This window comes from Peromyscus eremicus, chromosome 14 (genome assembly GCF_949786415.1).
Source record: "Peromyscus eremicus chromosome 14, PerEre_H2_v1, whole genome shotgun sequence".
Classification (NCBI taxonomy): domain Eukaryota; kingdom Metazoa; phylum Chordata; class Mammalia; order Rodentia; family Cricetidae; genus Peromyscus; species Peromyscus eremicus.
The window spans coordinates 83964013-83984781 of NC_081430.1; the positions used below are offsets into that span (position 1 = coordinate 83964013).

At 42.1% G+C, this 20769-nt stretch overlaps 1 protein-coding gene across 8 annotated transcripts in view; it reads left to right on the forward strand.

Moving 5' to 3' along the window:
- The window catches only part of LOC131924501 (tubulin polyglutamylase TTLL5), a 181872-nt gene that overhangs the window by 33019 nt on the left and 128084 nt on the right, over positions 1-20769 (forward strand). For 5 of the 8 annotated variants that reach the window (XM_059279808.1, XM_059279811.1, XM_059279812.1 and 2 more), the window contains 6 exons: positions 658-804; positions 1833-1936; positions 5085-5212; positions 7896-7979; positions 8497-8889; positions 15205-15389. In XM_059279808.1, coding sequence (XP_059135791.1) covers positions 658-804; positions 1833-1936; positions 5085-5212; positions 7896-7979; positions 8497-8889; positions 15205-15389 — 1041 coding nt within the window. The remainder of the gene's footprint in view (positions 1-657; positions 805-1832; positions 1937-5084; positions 5213-7895; positions 7980-8496; positions 8890-15204; positions 15390-20769) is intronic. The other 3 variants (XM_059279810.1, XM_059279813.1, XM_059279814.1) reach the window with 3 other exon arrangements.

Genomic DNA, 20769 nt, shown 5'->3' on the forward strand with positions numbered 1-20769 from the left:
GATTAAGGGTGTGTGCTACCACTGCCAGACATCTGCTTAATGGCTATGACCTCTGATCTCCAGGCAACTTTATTTATTAACATACAATTAAAATTACATTTTAGCACAAATAAAATATCACCATAGATAAGTTCATCTGCTTCTGTGATTTTAGTTTGCACTGACCTTGAATGCCAACTTTCCTAAATGGCTCTGCTTGAACACCTTATTAGAAGCAATATCCACTCTTTAAATTATGACAGTTCTATTTGTGCATATATACATTATGGTGTTTATATCACTACTGCCTTACTACATAGTAACTTGCATCTACATTTAATTTTTATTTTTTGGCCTTTATGTAGCTAACATGCTTATAAAAACGTGTGACATACCTCTTCTCACATCTCTTTTTTTTTTTTTTTTTTTTTTTGTGGTTTTTCGAGACAGGGTTTCTCTGTGTAGCTTTGCGCCTTTCCTGGAACTCACTTGGTAGTCCAGGCTGGCCTCGAACTCACAGAGATCCGCCTGGCTCTGCCTCCCGAGTGCTGGGATTAAAGGCGTGCGCCACCACCGCCCGGCCTTCTCACATCTCTTGTTGAATCCCGTCACTGCTTATCCTCTCGATGGTCAGCACAATCCCTGCTTTTGCCTTCTCATTCTCATTACTCCATATAGGAGCTAGTGGTTCGATTCCTTAAGAGAGCATCAAGTAATCTCCAGCATTCCCTGAGGATGGTGTTACCTAGTCGGCGATTGGCACTTCTGGAGCGCAGAAGAATCCTTGCCCACCAGCTAAGTGACTTTATCGTCGTGTATAACAAGGTAAGTCGTTTTCCTCATAGTCTTACATGTTGGCTCATCGTACCCTGTTGGGAACAGACCATCTGCTTTGTTCTGTGCTCTTGGCATCATCATCATCCCCTGTAGGGCTCTAATGGGCAGTCCAGCTGGGCCGAAAAACTGCTTCTTTGGAGGGCCAGTGGCTGTACTTAGGAAATTGCATAGTTCTTTTGTGCTCTAGTACACCTGAGAAGGATCCTGTCTGTGTGCAGTTGTATTCTAGTATTGTGCCTATAGACAGTGGTGAGTTGGCCATTTGAGAGAGAACTTAAACTATGAATTTGTATGATGACTTGCATTTCTACTTTGGAAGAGTTAGATTTTCTTCTCTGAAACATTTGAAACAGGGATAGGATTTCACACCTATAAGGTACACTGTTTAATTAGAATTTTTCCAAAGTGCTTTATATCTGAGGTTCTAGAATCCTTTTTAAAAAGATGTTATTTAGGGAAGAAAAAGTATGACCACTATGTAGGAGGAAAAGCTGAGTCCTGGAAATGGACGTGGTCTTTCTGAAATTACGTGGAAAGACTAGTGGACTGTCAGCACACTAAACCTGTAGCCACAATTTCCTCCAGACCCACTGAGAATTGTCTTACACAAGTAAAATCTCAGTTAGCTTGGAAACTGATACAAGAGACTCTTCTAAGTCCAACGTTTCCTCTGTGAATTGTAACAAACTATTGTGTGTCTGTTGTCTTGCAGCTCTGTGAAGCAGCAATCATTATCCCAGATGTTGCTAGAAAAGGTTCTCACTCTATGACCTATGTTAGTAGAAAGTAAAAACATGATTAAAAATTACATTTTGCCACTGTTACTTGGGAATTTCAAAACATTTCATGAAATGATGACCCAAAGTAGTGTGTCAGATTTGTAAGTGGTGGAAGTAGAGGAATTAAAGCCTTTACTGAAATGAGCCGTTAACGGAAGGTAACGAAGTAGGTGAAGGACACGTCTCTCAGGAGTCAGTTTCAGTTTGTCGTTTTTCTCTGGGGTTGGACATGGGTAGGAAACAGAACAAATGGCTGAGAAGAAATCAAAGAAGAAACTAGAAGAGGAGGAGGAAGATGGGGTGAACGCAGAAAGCTTTCAGGAGTTCATCCGACAAGCAAGGTACAGGGCCCCGTTAATCACTAACCATGCCCTTCCGTCTCCTGAACGGCCCCATGTTTCTGCTCCATGCACAGGAGTGACTCAGTGTCCAAAGAAGGGAGCACTTCCTGCCTTGGCCTCTCCATATCTTCACTGCTTGTGTAGCTGCTGTCCCGACTCCAGCTATCAAAACAGTGCGGCGTGGTGTCTGGGCTGGAGCTCTAGACAGCCTTCAAAGTGCACAGCCCTGTGAGGACCGAGAGCCTCTCAGAAGTGTGAAGTTACAGGCGTCTAGTGTTTACTGGGGCCAGAGTTATTCCTGACCTACTGATGCTGTGGAGATGACCAAAGTTTGCCTACGTAGACCAGGGTGAGGGATTGGCGGGTTCTCAACACTGTGAGGGTCACGCCTAATTTATTTAAAACAGAACAAGTTTTTCATGCGTAGGGTTGACCTCGAGAAATTGAAAATCTCTGTTCAACTCCATTGATGTAAACCAGCCAGACCATTCTACTCACTGAAATTGTATTTCCAAAGGCAGAGATAACAAAAAACACTTCATTGTACCTTTGTAAAAAACTCAGAATGAAGGGCCTTTTTTAAATGATAGAATTGTCAGGTTGGAGAGTTGATGGGGGATTCGGAGCATTATCTATTTTTGCAGAAGACCCAGGTTCTATTCCCAGCATGTAGTACATGTTTGCTCACAACCATCTGTAACGCTAGTCCCAGGAGATCTGACATAAAATAATAAAATCTAAAAAGTAATTGTTTTTCAAAGTGGAGCATTGTGCAGAAACCACTAAACTGAGGGGAAGCTCAGTCGAAAGCCCTTTGATGGGGCTTCCGTCGTCCAGGACACAGTGGGGAGGGCAGCAGGAGGAGAGCGACCGTTCCTTAGTTGAGAAGTTCAGGTAGGTGAGAGCTGTCAGTCGCTGACACTGAGGTCTTTGCTTAATTCCTTGAACAGACCTCACTGTGGCCTCAGTGTCTTGTGTTTTAGGTATGCAACAAACACATGCATCATTTTGTACAGTTTATAGTTGTTCAATGCTATTTTGTGGACATTCTGAAGTCTCGAGTCATAGGCTTGAGAAAGCAGGTATGGAAATGAAACAAGAAACAACTTTCCACATCGGCCTCATAAAAACAGCAAAAGCAAAAAAGGACCAGGTGGCTTAGTGGGTAGAGGTGCTCGTGCCTAAACCAGAGACACGAGTTCCGTCCTGGGGACCCATGCGGGGAAAGGAAAAATACACTTCCTGCAGATTGTCCTCTGCGGCTGCGCCGTGGTTTGGATGTGCTCGTACACAAGGTAAATACATACATGTAAAGATGAAAAGCAGAAAAGGCAAGAAAGTAAATGATACCAAGAAAATAGAACTTAAAGAAAAAAAGTCCATACAATAGAAAAATAGAAGGAAAAAGACCCTCGAACTTAATTATTATTTTTTTAATATGTATTTATTGTGTATACACTGTTCTGCCTGCATGTATGCCTGCAGTCCAGAAGAGGGCACCAGATCTCATTACAGATGGTTGTGAGCTACCATGTGGTTGCTGAGAATTGAACTCAGGACCTCTGGAAGAGCAATCAGTGCTCTTAACCTCTGCGTCATCTCTGCAGCTCAAAACCTCAAACTTTAAAAAAAAAAAAAAAAAAGAAACTTCACTGAATACTAAATATAAACTACATATACTCTTCACTAATAGAGTGGGGATCATCATACATTGGGTCATATTTATCGTTGATTGTCATTTAAGCAGCAGTTGCTGGGAACTGTGTGGTAGTGTAGGTCTTTCACTAAGTTAGGGCAAGTACACGGGTTCCTTCAATGGGCTGACAAATTCAAGTGCCTGCAGGAAGGAGGCAGGAAGACCTAAAAGACGAAGTGGGCCGAGCATAAGACACACACGGAGTAGCTTGTCATTGGGCCAGCTGCCCCCTGCCTTCCAGTATTTTGAGAGTGCCAAATAAAACCCTGCCAGAGAGAAGCAGGGCCCTTGCAACCCGTGCTATAGATGCTTGCTGTTACTAACACTGTTTGTCTTGTGCCGCTCTTCTCCTGGGGAATCTGAGCGTTTATAGCTATCCATAGAGGTGGTTTCCTGGGTTCTCCGTAGCGTGTTCTGAAGAGGGCAGGTGGCTTGCTTCCCTTCCTTGAAGGCTACCTCTGTGGAATAGTAGCAAGCTGCAGAGATGAGAAGATGACAGTCACAAAGTGACTGTGCGTGTGGAAAATCCCTGCATTCCTGCTGCACATCCCTTTGGCTAAGATCAAGTCGAATCTGCATGTTATGTTACTGGGAGGCCTACTTAGACCTCCTCTGGGTGCTAATACTTTATACTTTGTGACTCTTCATGGCATGTCATTCCAGTAATTCAGAGTGCCCGTCTAGTTCCATCTCATTCATTGTTTAGATGGTTAAGGATCTCTTCTGTGGTCACCTAGGTCTCCTTATTTCTGACAGAGCCAGTTGAAATGATTGTGGCCCTTTTAGTGAAAATACTTCAGCTATCTGGAAGCAGGGTGGATACACTGCAAACTGCAGCCAGGTGATAGTTGTACTCTGTGGCTGTGAATAATCTTTTCCCTTAGTTTATTTTGTAATGGTGCACACCTCTCTGTCTCTGTCCTTCTCTCTCTCCCTCCAACCTCGTGTGTGTGTGTGTGTGTGTGTGTGTGTGTGTGTGTGTGTGTGTGTGTGTGTGTAAGCTGGCCAGGGGGTGTTATACAAAAATAGGTCTCTGGTAAGCTTTGACCCAATCTGTGGCTTCAGTTCCTTACCAAGAGTGTGCTTATCCAGTAAAACTTTCTGTAGGTGACTACTAAGTACTTGAAATGTGCATAGTGTAACTCTGGAACAGAATCTTCTAAGTTTTTTTAATTTTGACTACATCTAAATAGCACCATGTAATTAGTGGTTGCTGATCAGGTAGTGCAGATCTAGAAAATCTCTGTGTGGGTTAGTAAAGGTTTATCATGGTCTCCATCTTTCCCAGTTGCTTTCTTTCACTTATGCTTCATTTTAAACTGTCTGTTAATGAAGAGCTTTCGGCTTGCACGGCTCACTTTCCCTTTTCCTGCTTACTGTTTCCATAGTAAAATGTCAAAAGATTGTCCAGAGCAGCTTCCTGTGCTGACCAGACTCTTTTCTTCATTTCAGTGAGGCTGAACTGGAGGAGGTGCTGACTTTTTATACCCAGAAAAACAAGTCTGCCAGTGTCTTCCTGGGGACTCACTCTAAAAGTTCTAAGAGCAGCAGTAGTTATTCTGATAGTGGGGCAAAAGGTGGTAAGTATGCCCGCTGATGAGGGAAACGTGCCAACAGGCAGAGAGCCGAGTCGTGCAGAGACGCCTCAGGCAGAAGAGCCGGGGCTGCACACCCGTCTGGAGTGTGGCCGGACTCTGCAGCAGGGGCGGCTGGGCGGAGCACAACTTTTTGTCTCAAAAGCAGAAGAAGGGCACCCTTTAGAGCTTTGTTTTCGTTTTTCAGAACAGCAACAGAGTTGGGGGTTTTGTTTCTTTGTTTGAAAACCCGGTGTTCAGTGAACACCCATCTTCCTGTTCCTTACAAGCAGCATGCAGAGCAGGCTCCATTTTCAAACTTCGTTACAGCTGAGAAAGTGAGCTTCGGGAGCTGAGTGACTTGCTCCAGGGTTCCTTCTCACCACTCAGGGCCCGGGCTTTGATCCTTCATCTGTCCGACTTGAAACTCTTGCTCTTAATCTCCATTTCAGACATCCTGTTGTCCATTCAGGCCTCTCAGCATTGGCAGTTTGGGTAGTGTAGTTCTTGTTTTGTTTTTTTTTTTTTTTTTTTTTTTTCTTTTTTTTTCAACACAGGGTTTCTCTGTGTAGCCTTGGCTGTCCTTGAACTTGCTCTGTAGACCAGGATGGCCTTGAATTCAGAGATCTGTCTGCCCCTTGAGTGCTGGAATTGAAGGTGTGCACCACGCTGCCCAGCTGGGTAGAGTGTTTTTATTATTGTTGTTTGTGAGGCTGTTCCATACCTAATGGGGTGACCAATATTCTTGGTTCTAAGCCCCAGATGCACTGGTTTCCTTCAGGCATTGTGACATTCCCTGTGTTTCTAAAGGTTCTCACTGCTGAGGAACACCATTCTCAGAGATTTAATCAAATGTGGACTAGACTGTCTAGCTCATATTGTTTTATATATATAAAATCACTGTATCAATAAGCTCTGTGCTTTCTATGTAAGATTCATTTCAAACCTGGATGCAAGTGTATCAATGTAGGTATTTTGTCAGTATTTTAATATTTCATTTATTGATTTTATCTTGAGGCATGTATGTCTGTGGACTACTTGTATGCTTAGTGCCCATGGAGGCCAGAAGAGGGCATCAGATCCCCTGGAACTAGAGTTATAGACAGTTGTGAGCTGCCGTGTGAGTGCTGGGATCTGAACCCAGGTCTTCTGCAAGAACATCCAGTGCTCTTAACTTCCAAACTGTCTCTCCAGCCCCCTTGTCAGTATTTTGAGTACTGGATTCAATCTCCTTGCTCTCAAGGCTATCCCAGTCTAGTGTGGAAATATTCAAGAGAATAGGTCATTCCAAATGTAAAATGCATTTCCTAAAGAAACATTGTTAATTTTGTTTTGTGTTTACGGGACTGGGGATTGGTCTCAAAGCTTCCAAATGCTAGACAGGCTCTCTAGCACTGAGTGACATCCCAACCCAGGGTTGTAACACTCACGTAGGGGTTCCATAAAGCCTCACTAGCAACTGGGTTCAGAAATTGTATTTGAGCAGTCCTTTTAAGCCCAGCTTCCTCTTGGAGCTGAATGAATATGTTTCTAGCTTCATATTCATCTGTCCATTTTTCTTTCTCTTATTTTTCATATTTTGTGTTAACCCTTTTGATAGCTGCTAGCAGTTCAGTGACGAGGACCATCATAGGCCTTGTGTTTATACAGTGTATTGTCTGATGAATGGAGTTGAGTGGATGAATACGAGAAGGTTGATGAAAATCTAAAAAGTACCAGTAGCAGTATCATGGAAGGGAGGCTGAGAAATGTTTACAGTAGGGTTGTAGTAGGGAACAGTATGTTCACTTGGTGAGATGGGCCCACACGGGCATTCATGTGGCAACTTAGCCCTTGACAGTAATGGAGAAGACTCAGGAGCATACACCAGCAGCTCCTGTTAATACAGATGGGTCATTTCAAATTCTCAAATCTGTTTTTTAAAGACTACTTTTATATTAGGAGATCAATCCCTGCATTTATTTATTTATAAACCTAGAGGGGCATGAAGGTTTCAATCAAGAAAAGAAGCATTTGCAGGTGGTGGTAGAATGGACAGGACCCAGATGCCCTTATTCCCTCTGAGAGACTCTCTTAAGTTTTTGTATAAATCTTGCCTTTGACATAGACTTGAAACATTTCTCTAAGTATATGAATAGCTTTGGACTGTTCTGTTTCAGAATTCAATGGTGGAGAAAAACTGCTACAGTGGAAACTGGTCTTACTATTGACTGTAATGATCAAGCTGTCTTTGGTCAACCAAGGCACATCCTTTAGGATACAGAGTGGAGTGGCACACAGTCCTTAGTGAGGCTACACTCGTGTCTCACAATGCTGCTCTTGCTCGTGTGTTGATTGGGCTCCAGTGGGACCTGGCAGACACTGTAGATCTCTTCTCTCTCCACCCCTGCCCCAGTCTGGGATCCTGGTGGGAGCACTGACTTCCCTCTCCTGTTTCATCTTCCCGGCGTGTCCTAGCTGGGCCACAGTCAGTAGATTCCTGCCTTGGGCTTGAATATCTCTTCTTGGTTTAGTGAGATGGAGCTGGTCAGGGCAATGGGGAATCACTCAGTTGGCTGCTCACTACAGGCATCGCCATCCTTTAAAGGTGTGGTGGCATGTGCAGTGCTTCCCAGCATTGATTACTACATGTATTTCATGTTATGATTTTGATTAGTAAAGTGCCTAAGTGAGTCTTTTTCATTTTCAGATCACCCTGAGACAATTCAGGAAGTGAAAATAAAGCAGCCCAAGCAGCAGCAGGCAACAGAAATCCACACCGATAAATTATCTCGTGAGTGTTTGAAACACACGCTGCTCCCTGGTCCACCTCTAACAGAAAAGCAGGTGTCAGGTGGTCAATACTTTAAGGCCCTGGCAAGTGTCCTTTTGTTCTGCCCTTGCCCTTAGTTTCCTGTTGGTAACTGGATTGTCTTCAGAAACATTTTCCATTTTCTTTAGAAGTTCTGAGCACTGTCTTTTTTCCCAGAGGGAGAGGAATTAGCTGCTCCTTGTAGAAACCTGGTCCTGCTTGCTTAACATTTGTAGAACGTGCCTGCCCTGCTTTGTGGGGGATGTCTCAACTCAAGCTTTTAGGAAGGGATAATAATAAAGTCAAAATCTTGTTACCAGGCTGTCTCTGGTGAGCAAAATTTATGAAGTTCAAGATGAATACTCGTTAAAGTCTGCATGATTTCTGTTTCATGTTAACATTATTTTGATGTTCTAAAATGTTTATGTGTCATAGAGATAGTATGTTTATTTTTCCTAATGACCTGTGTTTTTGTTTTGTTTTGTTTTTGCTTTAATAGGATTTACCACTTCAGCAGGAAAAGAGGCTAAACTAGTCTATACCAATTGCTCTTCTTTCTCTGGTCCTGCTGCTGTTCTTCTGCAGAAACTTCCCAGCACCCATCTGTCATCTATTATTACAACCTCTGCCCTCTCGTCAGGTCCTGGCCACCATTCTTCTTTATCTCAAGTTTCTCCAGCTATCCCCAGCATGCCTCACCAGTCAGCACTTTTACTGAACCCTGTCCCCGACAGTGCTCCTCCCTCCATACACCCTGGGACTCAGAACGTAAGCCCCGCTGGCCTGCCACGCTGCCGATCAGGCAGTTACACCATGGGCCCCTTTTCCTCTTTCCAAAGTGCCGCACACATCTATAGCCAGAAACTGTCTCGTCCCTCTTCAGCAAAGGCAGGTGAGTGAGAAAATGAAAACTGCCTGCCGTGACAGCTCCTCCCCAGCCCCATGAAAATAGAGCTCTCTCTTGTCCCTTTGCTTCTGCTGTGACTAAAGGGAGGTCTTGTTTTCTGTCCACTAGCATTCATTCACTGATACAGAACAAAACAGGGCTGCTTTTCGGTACTGTACAAAGAAATGAGTGAGCAAGGCACCTAGCTTTCCCACTGCAGATGGTCACTGACCTGTGAGTCCTCTGCATTCTTTCTCATTCAGGTCGTTATTCCTGACATCAGACAACTTACGAACGACCTGAGCACATAACCAAAGACTTCATAAGATAGGATATTGAATTTGAAACAAAGTAGACCCATATTATCAGTCAAGTTTTCTTCTCATTTGCTTCATGGTGTTGGGGATCGAACCCAGGACCTTACATGTGTTAGGCAAGCACCCTACCAGTGAACTATATTTCCAGCCCAGTTTTTAATGACAGCTTCATTGAGACATAACCCCTACTCAGAAATGTGGCTATTTTCGTATAAATTCGGTGGTTTTTGGTATGTTCACAGATATGTACAACCAACACCACTGCCTAACTTCAGAACACTTTCTTTTCCCCTTGAAGAAACCCCGTCTATTAGCAGTCACCCTCATTTCTTCTTCCTCCTAGCCTCTGGCAACCACTGGTATAGCTTTCTTTTCCACAGATTTGTTTATTCTGGACATTTCACGTAACTAGAATTGTTCAGTAAGTGGTCATTATGGCTGGCTTCTTTCACTTAGTGTTGTGTTCTCAGGTTCATCTGTTGTAGCACATATCACCCTTAATGCTTTTTAAATAGCTGGATAGTGTTCTAGTGTATGGTGTACAGCATTTGCTTTTCTGTTTGCCAGGTGATGGGCATCTGTTTTTTCCCTCCTTTGGCCATTATGAGCAGTGGTGTGATAAGCAGTATAGCAGCATTTACATGGGGACATACATTTTTATTTTCTAGGGCATATAGCAAGAGTAGAATTGCTAGGTCACATGATAAATTTCATGAGCCCTCATTTTGATCAAGCAAGTTCTTGCTATCATTTAATGTCTTTTTTATTTTACCCATCATAGAAGGTTTGGGTAAATCCATCTGTCTCTCTACCTATCTATCTATGTCTCTATCTGTTGTGTAGAAGGGTTATGATTGGCATTTCCGTAATGGCTAATGATGACTTACTGATTTTCTCATGCCTTTTGAATATTTGTATATCTTTATAGACGAAATATCCATTTGATTTCCCTGCTAGTTTTTCAGTTGAGGTATATCTTTATCATTGAGTTGTGTTCTTCATGTATTCTCTATAAAGGCCCTCATCAGGCGATTGCTTTAAAAATAGTTCTCCCTATTTATTGATTCTTTTCACTTTCTTCAAGCATAGAAGTTTTAAGTTTTGATGAAATCTGATTTCTCTATTTTTTTTTCGTTGCTTATAATTTTTGTCACATCTGAAAACATTATCTACCCAAATTCATAAGGACTTCCTTCCATTTTTTTTTTTTCCTGAGAGCTTTGTGTTAGATTCTTACATTTGGAACTTTTGTCCATTTTCAATTACATATTGTATGTGAGGTGATGTAGGTGTTTAATTTCATCCTTCTGCATATGGAGATTGACTTTTTCTGGGACCATTTATTTAAAAATGTTATTTCCCTAGAGTTGAAAGATTTATTTCTGGAGTCTCAGTTCTATTCCTATTGATTTTTTTTATCTGTCCTACACAAGTATCACATTGTCTTTCTGTAGCATTATGTTAAGTTTTGTAATCACCAAGGGTTCTCCCAACTTTATTCTTCTTTCTCAAATCTGTTTAGGCTTTTTTTGGGGTTTCTTGCATTTCTGTGAAAACTGTGAGATTATCATTTTTTGCATTTAAAAAAATATGCCCATAGAGATTATGGTGAATCATTTGGGGGAGTATTTTAACATTGGTTGAGATTTTAAAGAATTTAGTAATGCCCATGTTAAAAATAAGTTATACCTAAGCCACATGCTTTAAATGACTACCCTTAGTCAGGCATGGTGGTGCATGCCTTTATTCGCAGCACTCAAGAGGCAGGAGCATAAGAATCTCTGAACTCAAGGCCAGCTTGGCCTACATTGTAAGTTCTAGGCCAGGCAGGGCTACATAGTGAAACTTTATCTTGAAAAGGGCTGGGGGTGGGCAGCAAGATGACTCAGTGGGTAAAGGCACTTGCCACCAAGCTGACACCCTGAATTCTGTCCCTGGGAACCACGTGGTGGCAAGGAAGAACCAACTGCAAGCTGTCCTCTGACTTCCACATACTTTATTGTGTTGTCTGTGCGCCTGTGCACCTGCACACACAAGAAGTAAATAGTAGAGAAATGTAACTGTTTTAAAAGATGATTTGAACAGATGGCAAGGTTGTCTCTTGATCATATTTAGGACTGTGCACCCAAGAAATAGAGAAAATATCTACTCAAGAACACATATTTATAAAAATCAGTTATATACCGTATCATAAACAAGAAAAAACATTTGTAAGACCTGCAATCATATAGTATCATTCTTTACCCACACTATAACTAAGTTAAAGGCCAATAACAAAGGAATATATAACAAATTTGTATATTTCAAAATCAAAAGTGGGAGAAGAAATTTTAATGTGAAGAAAATATTCTAGAACTGAATAACAATGGGCAGCTGCATGTCCTGGTGTGTGGAGAAGGAAAACAATGATCTACATCTAAGGAGAAAATCATAAAGGATATGTGAAAACTACACAATTGAGAGGTAGACTAGAAGACACCAAAGCCACTCATGGACTATGTCTCATAAAGAAGGTATGCATTTGGTGAATGAAACTGATGAAGCAAAGAGAGAGGAGACGGGAACATTAGAGAAGGAATGGAGGAGCAGACAAAGAAAGATGTATCGATGAGCTAAAAATAGAATGTGACCAACAACTTTATTCCCCCAAAATTGAGATGGACAAACTTCATTAAAAGCACAACATGTAAAATTGACTCAGGATGATGAAGGCCAGAATAGTCCTGTGAGTATAATTGGTACACTACTTAAAGTTTTTCTCTGAATGAAATGATAAGGCCCAGATAGTTTGATAGGTAATTTCTAATGCTCTTTCAAGAAGTGGATAATTCTGATATTAAAACTATTAGAGAATAGATGAATACTCTTTAACCCAATTTGTGAGATTGGACTTGTCTTGAAAACAAATAAGTTAGTGATAAAGTTAGAGAGGAAAATTATAAATGGCCTTCATTTATAAATACAGATGCAAAAATTCTAATCAAAATAAAAGCCAGCAAATCTAGCCATATCTGAGAGATTATACCATAAGCAAGTGTATTCAAGGATGTAGGAGTGGTTTAATAGTAGAAGACATGGCAGTATCATTTGTCACTCTAACAGACTAAAGAAGAGAGAAGGTGTTCCCATCATCATTGTAAATACAGACAAAGATTTGGTGAACTCCGCATTCATTCATAATAATCGTCTGCATACTGAAAACAGACGGTCCCTGTTAACCAGAAAAGGGTATCTGCCCCATACCTGCAAATGTGTCAGTCGAAATGGCAAAATGTTGACCATGTTCCTGTTGATTTTGTGGACAAGATAAGGATGCTCATTAATGTTGCTTCTGTTCAGCATTTTATTGGAGGTCAAAACTGACATTAAAGATTAAAAAAAATTAAAACCAAGGCAATAAGATTTAGTTGCAGATAATACTCTATCTACCTATAAAACATAAAATGGTCTCTAGGTACATTTTAGACTCAGCTACATAATGTTAGAAAATAATTGTTTCAACTGAAAATGTATGTAATAAATTAAGAGCACAAAGTTGGGTAAGTAGTGAAGGGGGAGTTGGGAGAGAGTGGGTAAAATCAATATAATGATCATATATTGTATAAAAATGGCAAAGAATAAAAGAAGCTTAAATGGTAAATTTTAATATGTATACTCTATCAGCTGAAAATCATTGAGTCCAGTTTGTGGTGCCTATATACTCTTGGGAGTGTGGGCATCCAGTGATGCACAGTCAGCCTACCAGAGGCACACTCCAAAGTTTAAATTCTTTGATATTAGTTAAACATAGTATTTTGAATCCATTATCACCCCTTAAACTGTTTATGGAAAACATCTTGAACATTAGCATAAAACATATACAGTACCCTGAGGAAAGTTTAGAAAACTTTTTATACAATGTGGAAAGTCATCAGAGAAGACCTAAATCAATGGGCAAATGTTCTGTATGTGCCGTAGGAAGCCTCAGGTCACACTCATCAAACTGATCTCTGGATTCAAAAGTTCAGTCAAAAACCTCAGCAACTTTAATGTTTATCTCAGTAATCCTGAATGAAAATGCTAAGAAAGACTGAGAACCTCTGGAGCTCTTTGTTAAGACTGTGGAATGGTAAGAAAGTGTGGTATTTGCAAAAGCACAGGATGACCAAAGGAACAGAGTAGAAAGTTAAGAAAAGTCATGCAATTTGGTAGGGTTGTACATCAGTGGGACAGTGTGTCTTTCTCATAAACAATGCTGTGGTCAGTAAGTGAGATCAGATCCCTGCCTCACCCATACATAAAAATAAATTTTGGTTTCACATAGCGACACCCACACTTCGCTTGTGTAGGCAGGAGTATCATGAGTTCAGGAGGCCAGCCTGGGCAATATGGTGAGATCGTGTTTCAAAAAACAAAACCAGCTTTTCAGATGTAGAACTAAATACTTTTAAAAAAGTTCTTTACAGGTTTATTATATGGAGCAAAAGTAAAAACAGAAGAACAACTCTAATAACTCGAGAAAAAGACAGTAGAAAAATGATAAGGTTTATCAGGAAAGCAATAACATCCAACATCATTGATAATTAGATAATTAATTAGCCTCTTAGAGAAAGGAATTGGGAATTGACAGTCCCAATATTAAAGGATGTGTGGGTCAGTAGGAATGTCTGTGTGTAGGAGTGTAAAACATGCCACTCTGATACTGTCACTTTGGTTTGAAAATACATGTACCCTGTGACCCAGCAGTCCCACTCCTGGGCATAGGCACAAGAAAAGCCCTGCTTCAGGGTGAGCATGAGCGTGCACTGTGCTGTTTATAACTGCAGTCTGTTCAGAGTAACTGCCGAAAACAGAAGAATAGCAAGACAGTAAATAGAATGCATGAATTTATCTGTACTGACCCAGTGAGGATGCTTCCTGTCAGTGCCATGTTAAATGATGAAGGCTAACACTGAGAAACTACTGTTGTGAGATGCCATTTTTGTGGAGCCCGAAAATAAGCAAATTATCCAGTATTCATGTGTGCATATACAGGAAAACACTCCGGAGTACATGATAGGGTGATGTGCATGGAAGAGATTGAGTGAAAGAGGGAGGTTATGGATGGAGGGGAGCACATTGGTTGATGTGTGTTATTGGTGATGTAGCTCCTGGGTGTGGTAGAAACTTCACAGGTGTTCATCATAACGTGGTTGTAACTTACCCACATAATATGGTTGTAAAAATATCTGTATGTACCAGATAATACAGTGACTATGAAAAGGCGTATTAGAGGAATGTCACCACATGGTGTCTACGGAGTGATCATGCTTGTGGTAGCGTTCATTATAAAATGGCTCAGTAGTAGATAGAACTTGAGATTTCCAGCTCAACCCCCAGCACCACAGAAATACATAAGTAAGTGGATAGAACATAACAGTGTTTCTACTTTCATGATTTTAAACATAATTTAAAAAAATAATCAGAAAAAAACTGATTTTATTGTGATCAAATAGTTGGAAGAAAATTGAACTCTGAGAGGACAGTCCCTCGTGAATACAAAACCATTGCTGTTTGTCTTAGTGTCCTTAGTGTCTCTTTCATACCTGCTCCCCTTGGGCGCTTTGTAAGTATTGTGAGTGCTCTAACCGTGGATGCCGCAGACTGCCATGTGTACTCATGTAATAAAACCAAACAAGAACCAGAATTTCAAGGTTGGGGCCCTAGTGGTGCTGAGGGGAGATCCCAGAGCCGTGTGTTTGCTGCTCAGCTGTCCCCTGTAAATCCTAACATTGGCTCTTCCCCTCTCCCTGTGCTAAACATCCTCTGTAAGCCAATACACATCAATACATAATTTGGCTGTAGGATGTGGTAAGGACTTACGTAGATTTTTATCACCACTTGAAGGTCATGTCTGGCCTTTGTGTTGTTAGAGCTCCCTAGGATTCAGCAGAGTGTCTGTCGACTTGATACTTGTTTGCCGCCGTTGTAGCTTTATTCAGGACTTGGTTCTTAAGTGGGTGAGAACTCTTCTTCTCTTTTTCAGCAGGTTCATGTCATCCACACAAGCATCATTCAGGAATAACCAAAACGCAAAAGGAGGGTGAAGAAGGGTCCTTCAACCGAAGGTACAACCCAAGTCTGGTTACGGCCGAACTCCAGCGGCTGGCGGAGAAGCAGGCAGCCAGGCAGTATTCTCCAGCCAGTCACATCAATCTCCTCACCCAGCAGGTAGGGACGGACCAGGGTGCCGCAGAGCTCTGTGGACCTGGGAGTGGGTGTGGCGGGGCATGCCAGTCTTCCCTCACTTGGCTGTTTCCTCTGTGCTCATGGTCTCCAGTGAGTCTCGGCTGCTGTTCATGTGTAAAATTGAACTGTTTCTCCTTAACTGGGAAGAAAATGGCTCTCACAGGCACTGCAAAGCCGAATCTGTTATACTGACTCTTATGGTATCCAGTAGTGCATAGGTAACGTGTCAATTTCAACTGTAAATCCAACTTGAAGGAGTAAAACTTTGCATTGCATTCTTTTGTGTGTGTGTGTGTGCGCACATCACTTAGTGTTTGTAGAAGTGAGAGGACAGTTGCAGGAGTCTGTTCTTTTTTTCTGCCATGTGGGTCTCGGAGGAAACTCAGGTCTTCAGGCTTGGCAAACAAGTGCTTTTACTCACTGAGCCATCTTGCCAGCCCAGGATCTTTTAAATTAACTTTTTCATTCTTAAAAATTTCTGGTAAGCCCTAGTTTTATAGATCTTTTTATCAGAGTTTCCTCACATTGTCTTTCGTCCCCCACCATACTTTATTTAGTTCATAATCGGAAAATGTTTCCTGTCTAATGATTACTGACATTGGTGCAGATATGGCAGAAACTGACACTAGGATATGTGTGTGTGTGTGTGTGTGTGTGTGTGTGTGTGTGTGTGTGTGTCTTTTAGGATCTTTGGCTTCTCTGTGTTCTCTCTTCTGGTAGTCCTTGGTATTTAATTGAAAGTAGAAACCTTCTTCCTTAATGTTAAATGGACTCAAAGCCCTCCAAATGAGGTATTGATAAAGATAGTTCCATGATATTCACTATGTGGTTACATTTTCCTGTATTTCTGTTGTGTTAAGTTTTGTTGTATTTTTTTAATTGATTATAACTCCATAATGATAATTAACAGGGGGGGTGGAGGTGAAAATTGCTTCAAGTACATGTGAAAAAGTAGACAACACACCACTTTCTTGTGGTACCCTAATTCTCTGTTTAAAAAAAAAGGTTAGAGCAAAGAAAGGTGAGCCTAATAACATGGAGTTCACTTTCCCTCGCCCTCTGTCAGGGTAGTAGGTAGTAATCATTTTCTTTTTCAGTCCCCAGGAGTTTGAAACAGATAGGTGAAGAGGCCTCATGTGCAGGGGAAGTAAAGAAATAGCACAAGGTGGTAATGAGAGTTGAGGGGGGGTGGATAATTAGATATCAGTCACAGACTGATGGGAATAGGCATGACCATAGTAAAGAGAGGAAATTTGAAAATGTCTGCTGTCTGTTGGAAAATTGAAATTGTTGGTCATGAGCTGACATTTTGGCTTTCAGTTAAGTAATCTAGAAGCATCAAGACATTAAATTATTATCAATATTAGTGTTTACATATTTTCGATTTCTATCATTTGCTATGTTGCAGAGCCCAGACAGTTCTAAGATCCTGATCCTGTAGGAATTCAGGTTTACATACCCTTACCAGGAAGCCATCCCCCCTCAGTTTTCCTCTTCTATAATGAATCTAGGTGCCTTTGCTCTACAAGTCCGTCAGCTCCTGTTTGTGAGAATCAGACCCTGCCATTAGATGTTAGTCTTAACTTTCAGAGTTTCCGCAAGAGGGTGCTTCTTGTGTGATGCCGTGCCGAGGGAGGTGTGTTGTGCAGGTAGCAGGGTGGAGCATCTGGGAAGGGTGGTTAGCCAGCCCAAGACTTGGGTCCTTCTCCTGCTGACTCTGTCTGTGGTCCTGAGCACTTCATTTCTCAACCTCTGTAGATGTATTTATCAATGGGAAAAACACAACGGGCTCATAAAGATGGGGTGTGAAAGCCTCTTTGCAAGTCTTAGTGCCCCCCTGTACTTGGGAAATACTGTCATTGGAGCCCGTAAGGCTTTAGGAATACATTGTTTCTAATGTGATGACAGCGACTTGTTTGACAAATGCATTCTGTTATAAAAAAGCTCAGTTGTGTGTAGTCAGCCATTTCCTTTCCAGGGACACAGTTACTTAATTTGTAATTTGGAAACTCCTGTTATTTTTTTCTCTGCTATTTAATAACTAATAATACATTGAATTGTAATGATATTTAATATAGACTCTGGTACTTTTGTTCTCTAGCTGCTTTTTCTTTTATGCTGTTTTTGAAAGGAAAAGCTGCTTCCATTTCTTAACTGAGCTGAGTGATAAATGCCTGTGGCTTCCTGGAGGGAAGTGGGCAGGAGCCCTGGGACACTCTCTGCACCCACACTGGGAGTCAGCTGTAGCTGCCAGCACCGCCTGCTTGGTGTCCTGAACCCCAGGTGCTGGGGTTTCCTGACTCCACACTTCCTTCATCATTCCTGATCCAATCCCCTATCTCTGCTTTCTTTTCTTTGTCTCTCTTTTTGGGTGGTTAGTGGGTAACTCCCCCTTCATAGGATTAATTCTGGATATATTAATACTGTTGTTTTATTATTGTAGACTTAATTATTGTATTGTGTTATCTTTACCAACTTCTTTGTGCTCTCCTTATCTTTATTTCTCTATTTCTTGAGTTACATGTCTAATTTATTTCATTCATTCTATATTAAAGGCTATGAATTTTCCTCTGAGCATTGCTTTAGTTATATCCCTTAAATTCTGTCATCTAATTGTTTTGTAGGCAAGAAGTTAAGAGACTTTCACTGGACAAGGAAAGCAGATTTTAAATCGTTTGTATAATAGTGAAGATTTATATAAAAATTAAATTGTAGAGTATTTTGGAGAAAACATTTTATTTTTATCTGTAATTTCAACTACTTGTCCTGTTAGTGGGTGGCATTTTCTAGAAAACTTTGTATTTTGTTGTGATTATTTAAAAGAAAACACTTTATCCAAGCCCCTACCATTGATGATATGACAGCCATCTGAAGAGAATACTAATAGCCAAGAGCACCCCAGAGATTTCCTCGGGGGATATCAAAACTGCCAAAAGGGCAACCCAGCTTGCGAGTGGGATTGGAAAGAAGGCCAAAGTAGTCTTCTTGCAAGAAGCACTCATTTTCAACTGTATCACAAGAAGGGCAGAATCAGCTTTCAGGAACACTGGCATGCATGTCTGTGGGGCAACAGGTTGAGTGGTAAATCGAACTTGGGGAGTCAGCACTGGACACTTGAACTGAAGCTAAGAGCAAAGCCAAGTGCCTCTGCAGACCTTATCTCTGCTCTGCAGGCCTTAGCTCTGAGGGCCTTTGCTCTGCGGACCTTCGCTCTACAAGCTTCCTAGGCCTTCAGAGGGGCTGCTTGAGCCTCTCGTAGGTGACTAGAAACCACTCAGACACAGGGGCTTGAGCTGGATCGCTCCAGTATTTGAGAAGCAGGGGGTGGGGAGGGACACGGACGGGGGGGGGGGGGGGAGAACAGGGACGGGGGATGGGGACAGGGACTGGAGGACGAGGCAGTGCTCCCCTGCTTCCCCTTTCTTCTCTCTGTTTTCTAGTGCAAATACTAAGAAATAGTAAGCTAGCCAGAGACGGTTCTTAACAAGCCCACAATTGATGAAAAGACTTGAAGGAACTTAGAATTTATATTAGAGCCTGCATTTTTAAGAAATTTGTATGGCTAAAAGCAGAAGCTCATTTCCCTGAATTCCTTTTTTTTATCATTTCTGCTATTATGCAGTTTCATTGAAGTCCTAGAATACGTAAAAATAGCAAATATTCCCACCATAGGAGCAGGGAAAGGTCTAATCCAACCTGCTTGTTTTCTAAGGTATCCATTGAATGACCAGGTGCTGAGAACGTATTATACACCTCTTCTATTGTGAACGCACGTATGCTGCATAAACACTGTTTAAGGGGCCATCGTCTGGACTGAAATCTTTCAGTGACTATTGTGTGTATTTCCTTAGAGCAGTGTTAAGAAGCATCTGCACCTGTAGGGGAGGGGTCCTGGGACGCTGGAATGGGACATCAGCTTAGGTGTGAGATCTCACCATCTCTGCCTCAGTCAGGGCTGCAAGGGAGGGCAGGTGGGCATAGACAGGGCCCTTTGTGGTTATTGCTGTGAGTGCTCAGAAGACTGTGGTGAGGAGCGGGAGGCGGGGCATTCAAGGAGCACTGGCCCTCTCCGGCCGGCGAGTTTGAGATTTCAGGACCCAGCTATCATGAGGAGCAGCTCCAGCTCTCCCAGCCTGGGAATTTAATCAAAGGGATACCAGCAGACCACCCAGGCAGGGCCCCACCACGAACCGTGTGTGTGCTGTGTCGGTCTGCTCCCCAGCCAGCCATGCAGAGACGTGGCCAGGCCTCCTGAAATGTGCTGACAGATACAGAAGAGGGAGAGACGCTTTGTGCACTTGAGATTTTTCATTTTGATGGGAGCAGAACAGAAAAACCACTAGGTCTCTTTCATTCCGCTGCTCTTTACTGTGAGGCTCCCCAGCCTAATCCTGCGGAAGGGTCTATCAAGATACAGAACATTGGGTTTCCAGCAGTTAGTCCTTCCCTCCTCATCTCTGTCCAGAGGGACTCTGTCTCATCCCTTCTGTTTCAGGAGCTCCTAGAAAGGGCCCCTGTGGACCTTGACTCAGTTACAGAAGTCCCAGTTCGAGAATCGGTGCTGCCTCCTTGGAGTGGGTGCTAATGTCCCCCTTCATGTTACAGGCAGCAGGACTTGGCTCTGCAAGCTTTCCTTTCCCTTCTGAACTCTGAACACACAGATTGCTGTGCACTTAGGCTCTGGTCTGGAGCTTGTTCACTGTTTCCTTTGACTCTGAGTCTTTGCTGGTAGGAAATATACTCCTCCATACCACACATTCTGCCTGTTCCTGTTTCTAGAAAGACAAAAAGGTAGATGGGAAAAACATTAGTTCTTAAGTCACAAGACCTGGGAAGTTCATTGCCCTGTCTAGCCTTGATTACCTCATCTTTAAAAAATAAATAAATAAATAAAGGACCGGGGGTAGAAGGTTTTCAGACACAGGCCCAGAGGTCCTGAGCTGGATGTGACCTGAAAGCCTCTTCCTCGAGGACCAGTTTTCATGGTTCCAAAAGAAGCCATGCAAGCTTCCAAGGAGGGCCGACCAACAGTCATACCCAGCTAAGATGATGTGAACCACCACAACAATCAGCATGGCACCGTAATTCTAAGGTCAGTAGTAGCATGCGTTCTTGGGCAGTAACCAACAGCTCTCTAATTGGACTTAAGACCTGCTTAACAAGAGGGAAACCATGCTTGGAACTGGAAACCTAGCCAGCTCCCTAGGGCTAGTGAAGTCATGGATCTCGGAAGAGAACCTGCAACCGCCACTTTACTGAAGGAGCGCAGTCCCTAACCACATTCTAAATATTTGTCCTTTTACCCACAGGTAAGTGTAGTCCTTACTCCTCACCAAGGAAACTTCTCTTTGCAACAGACAGA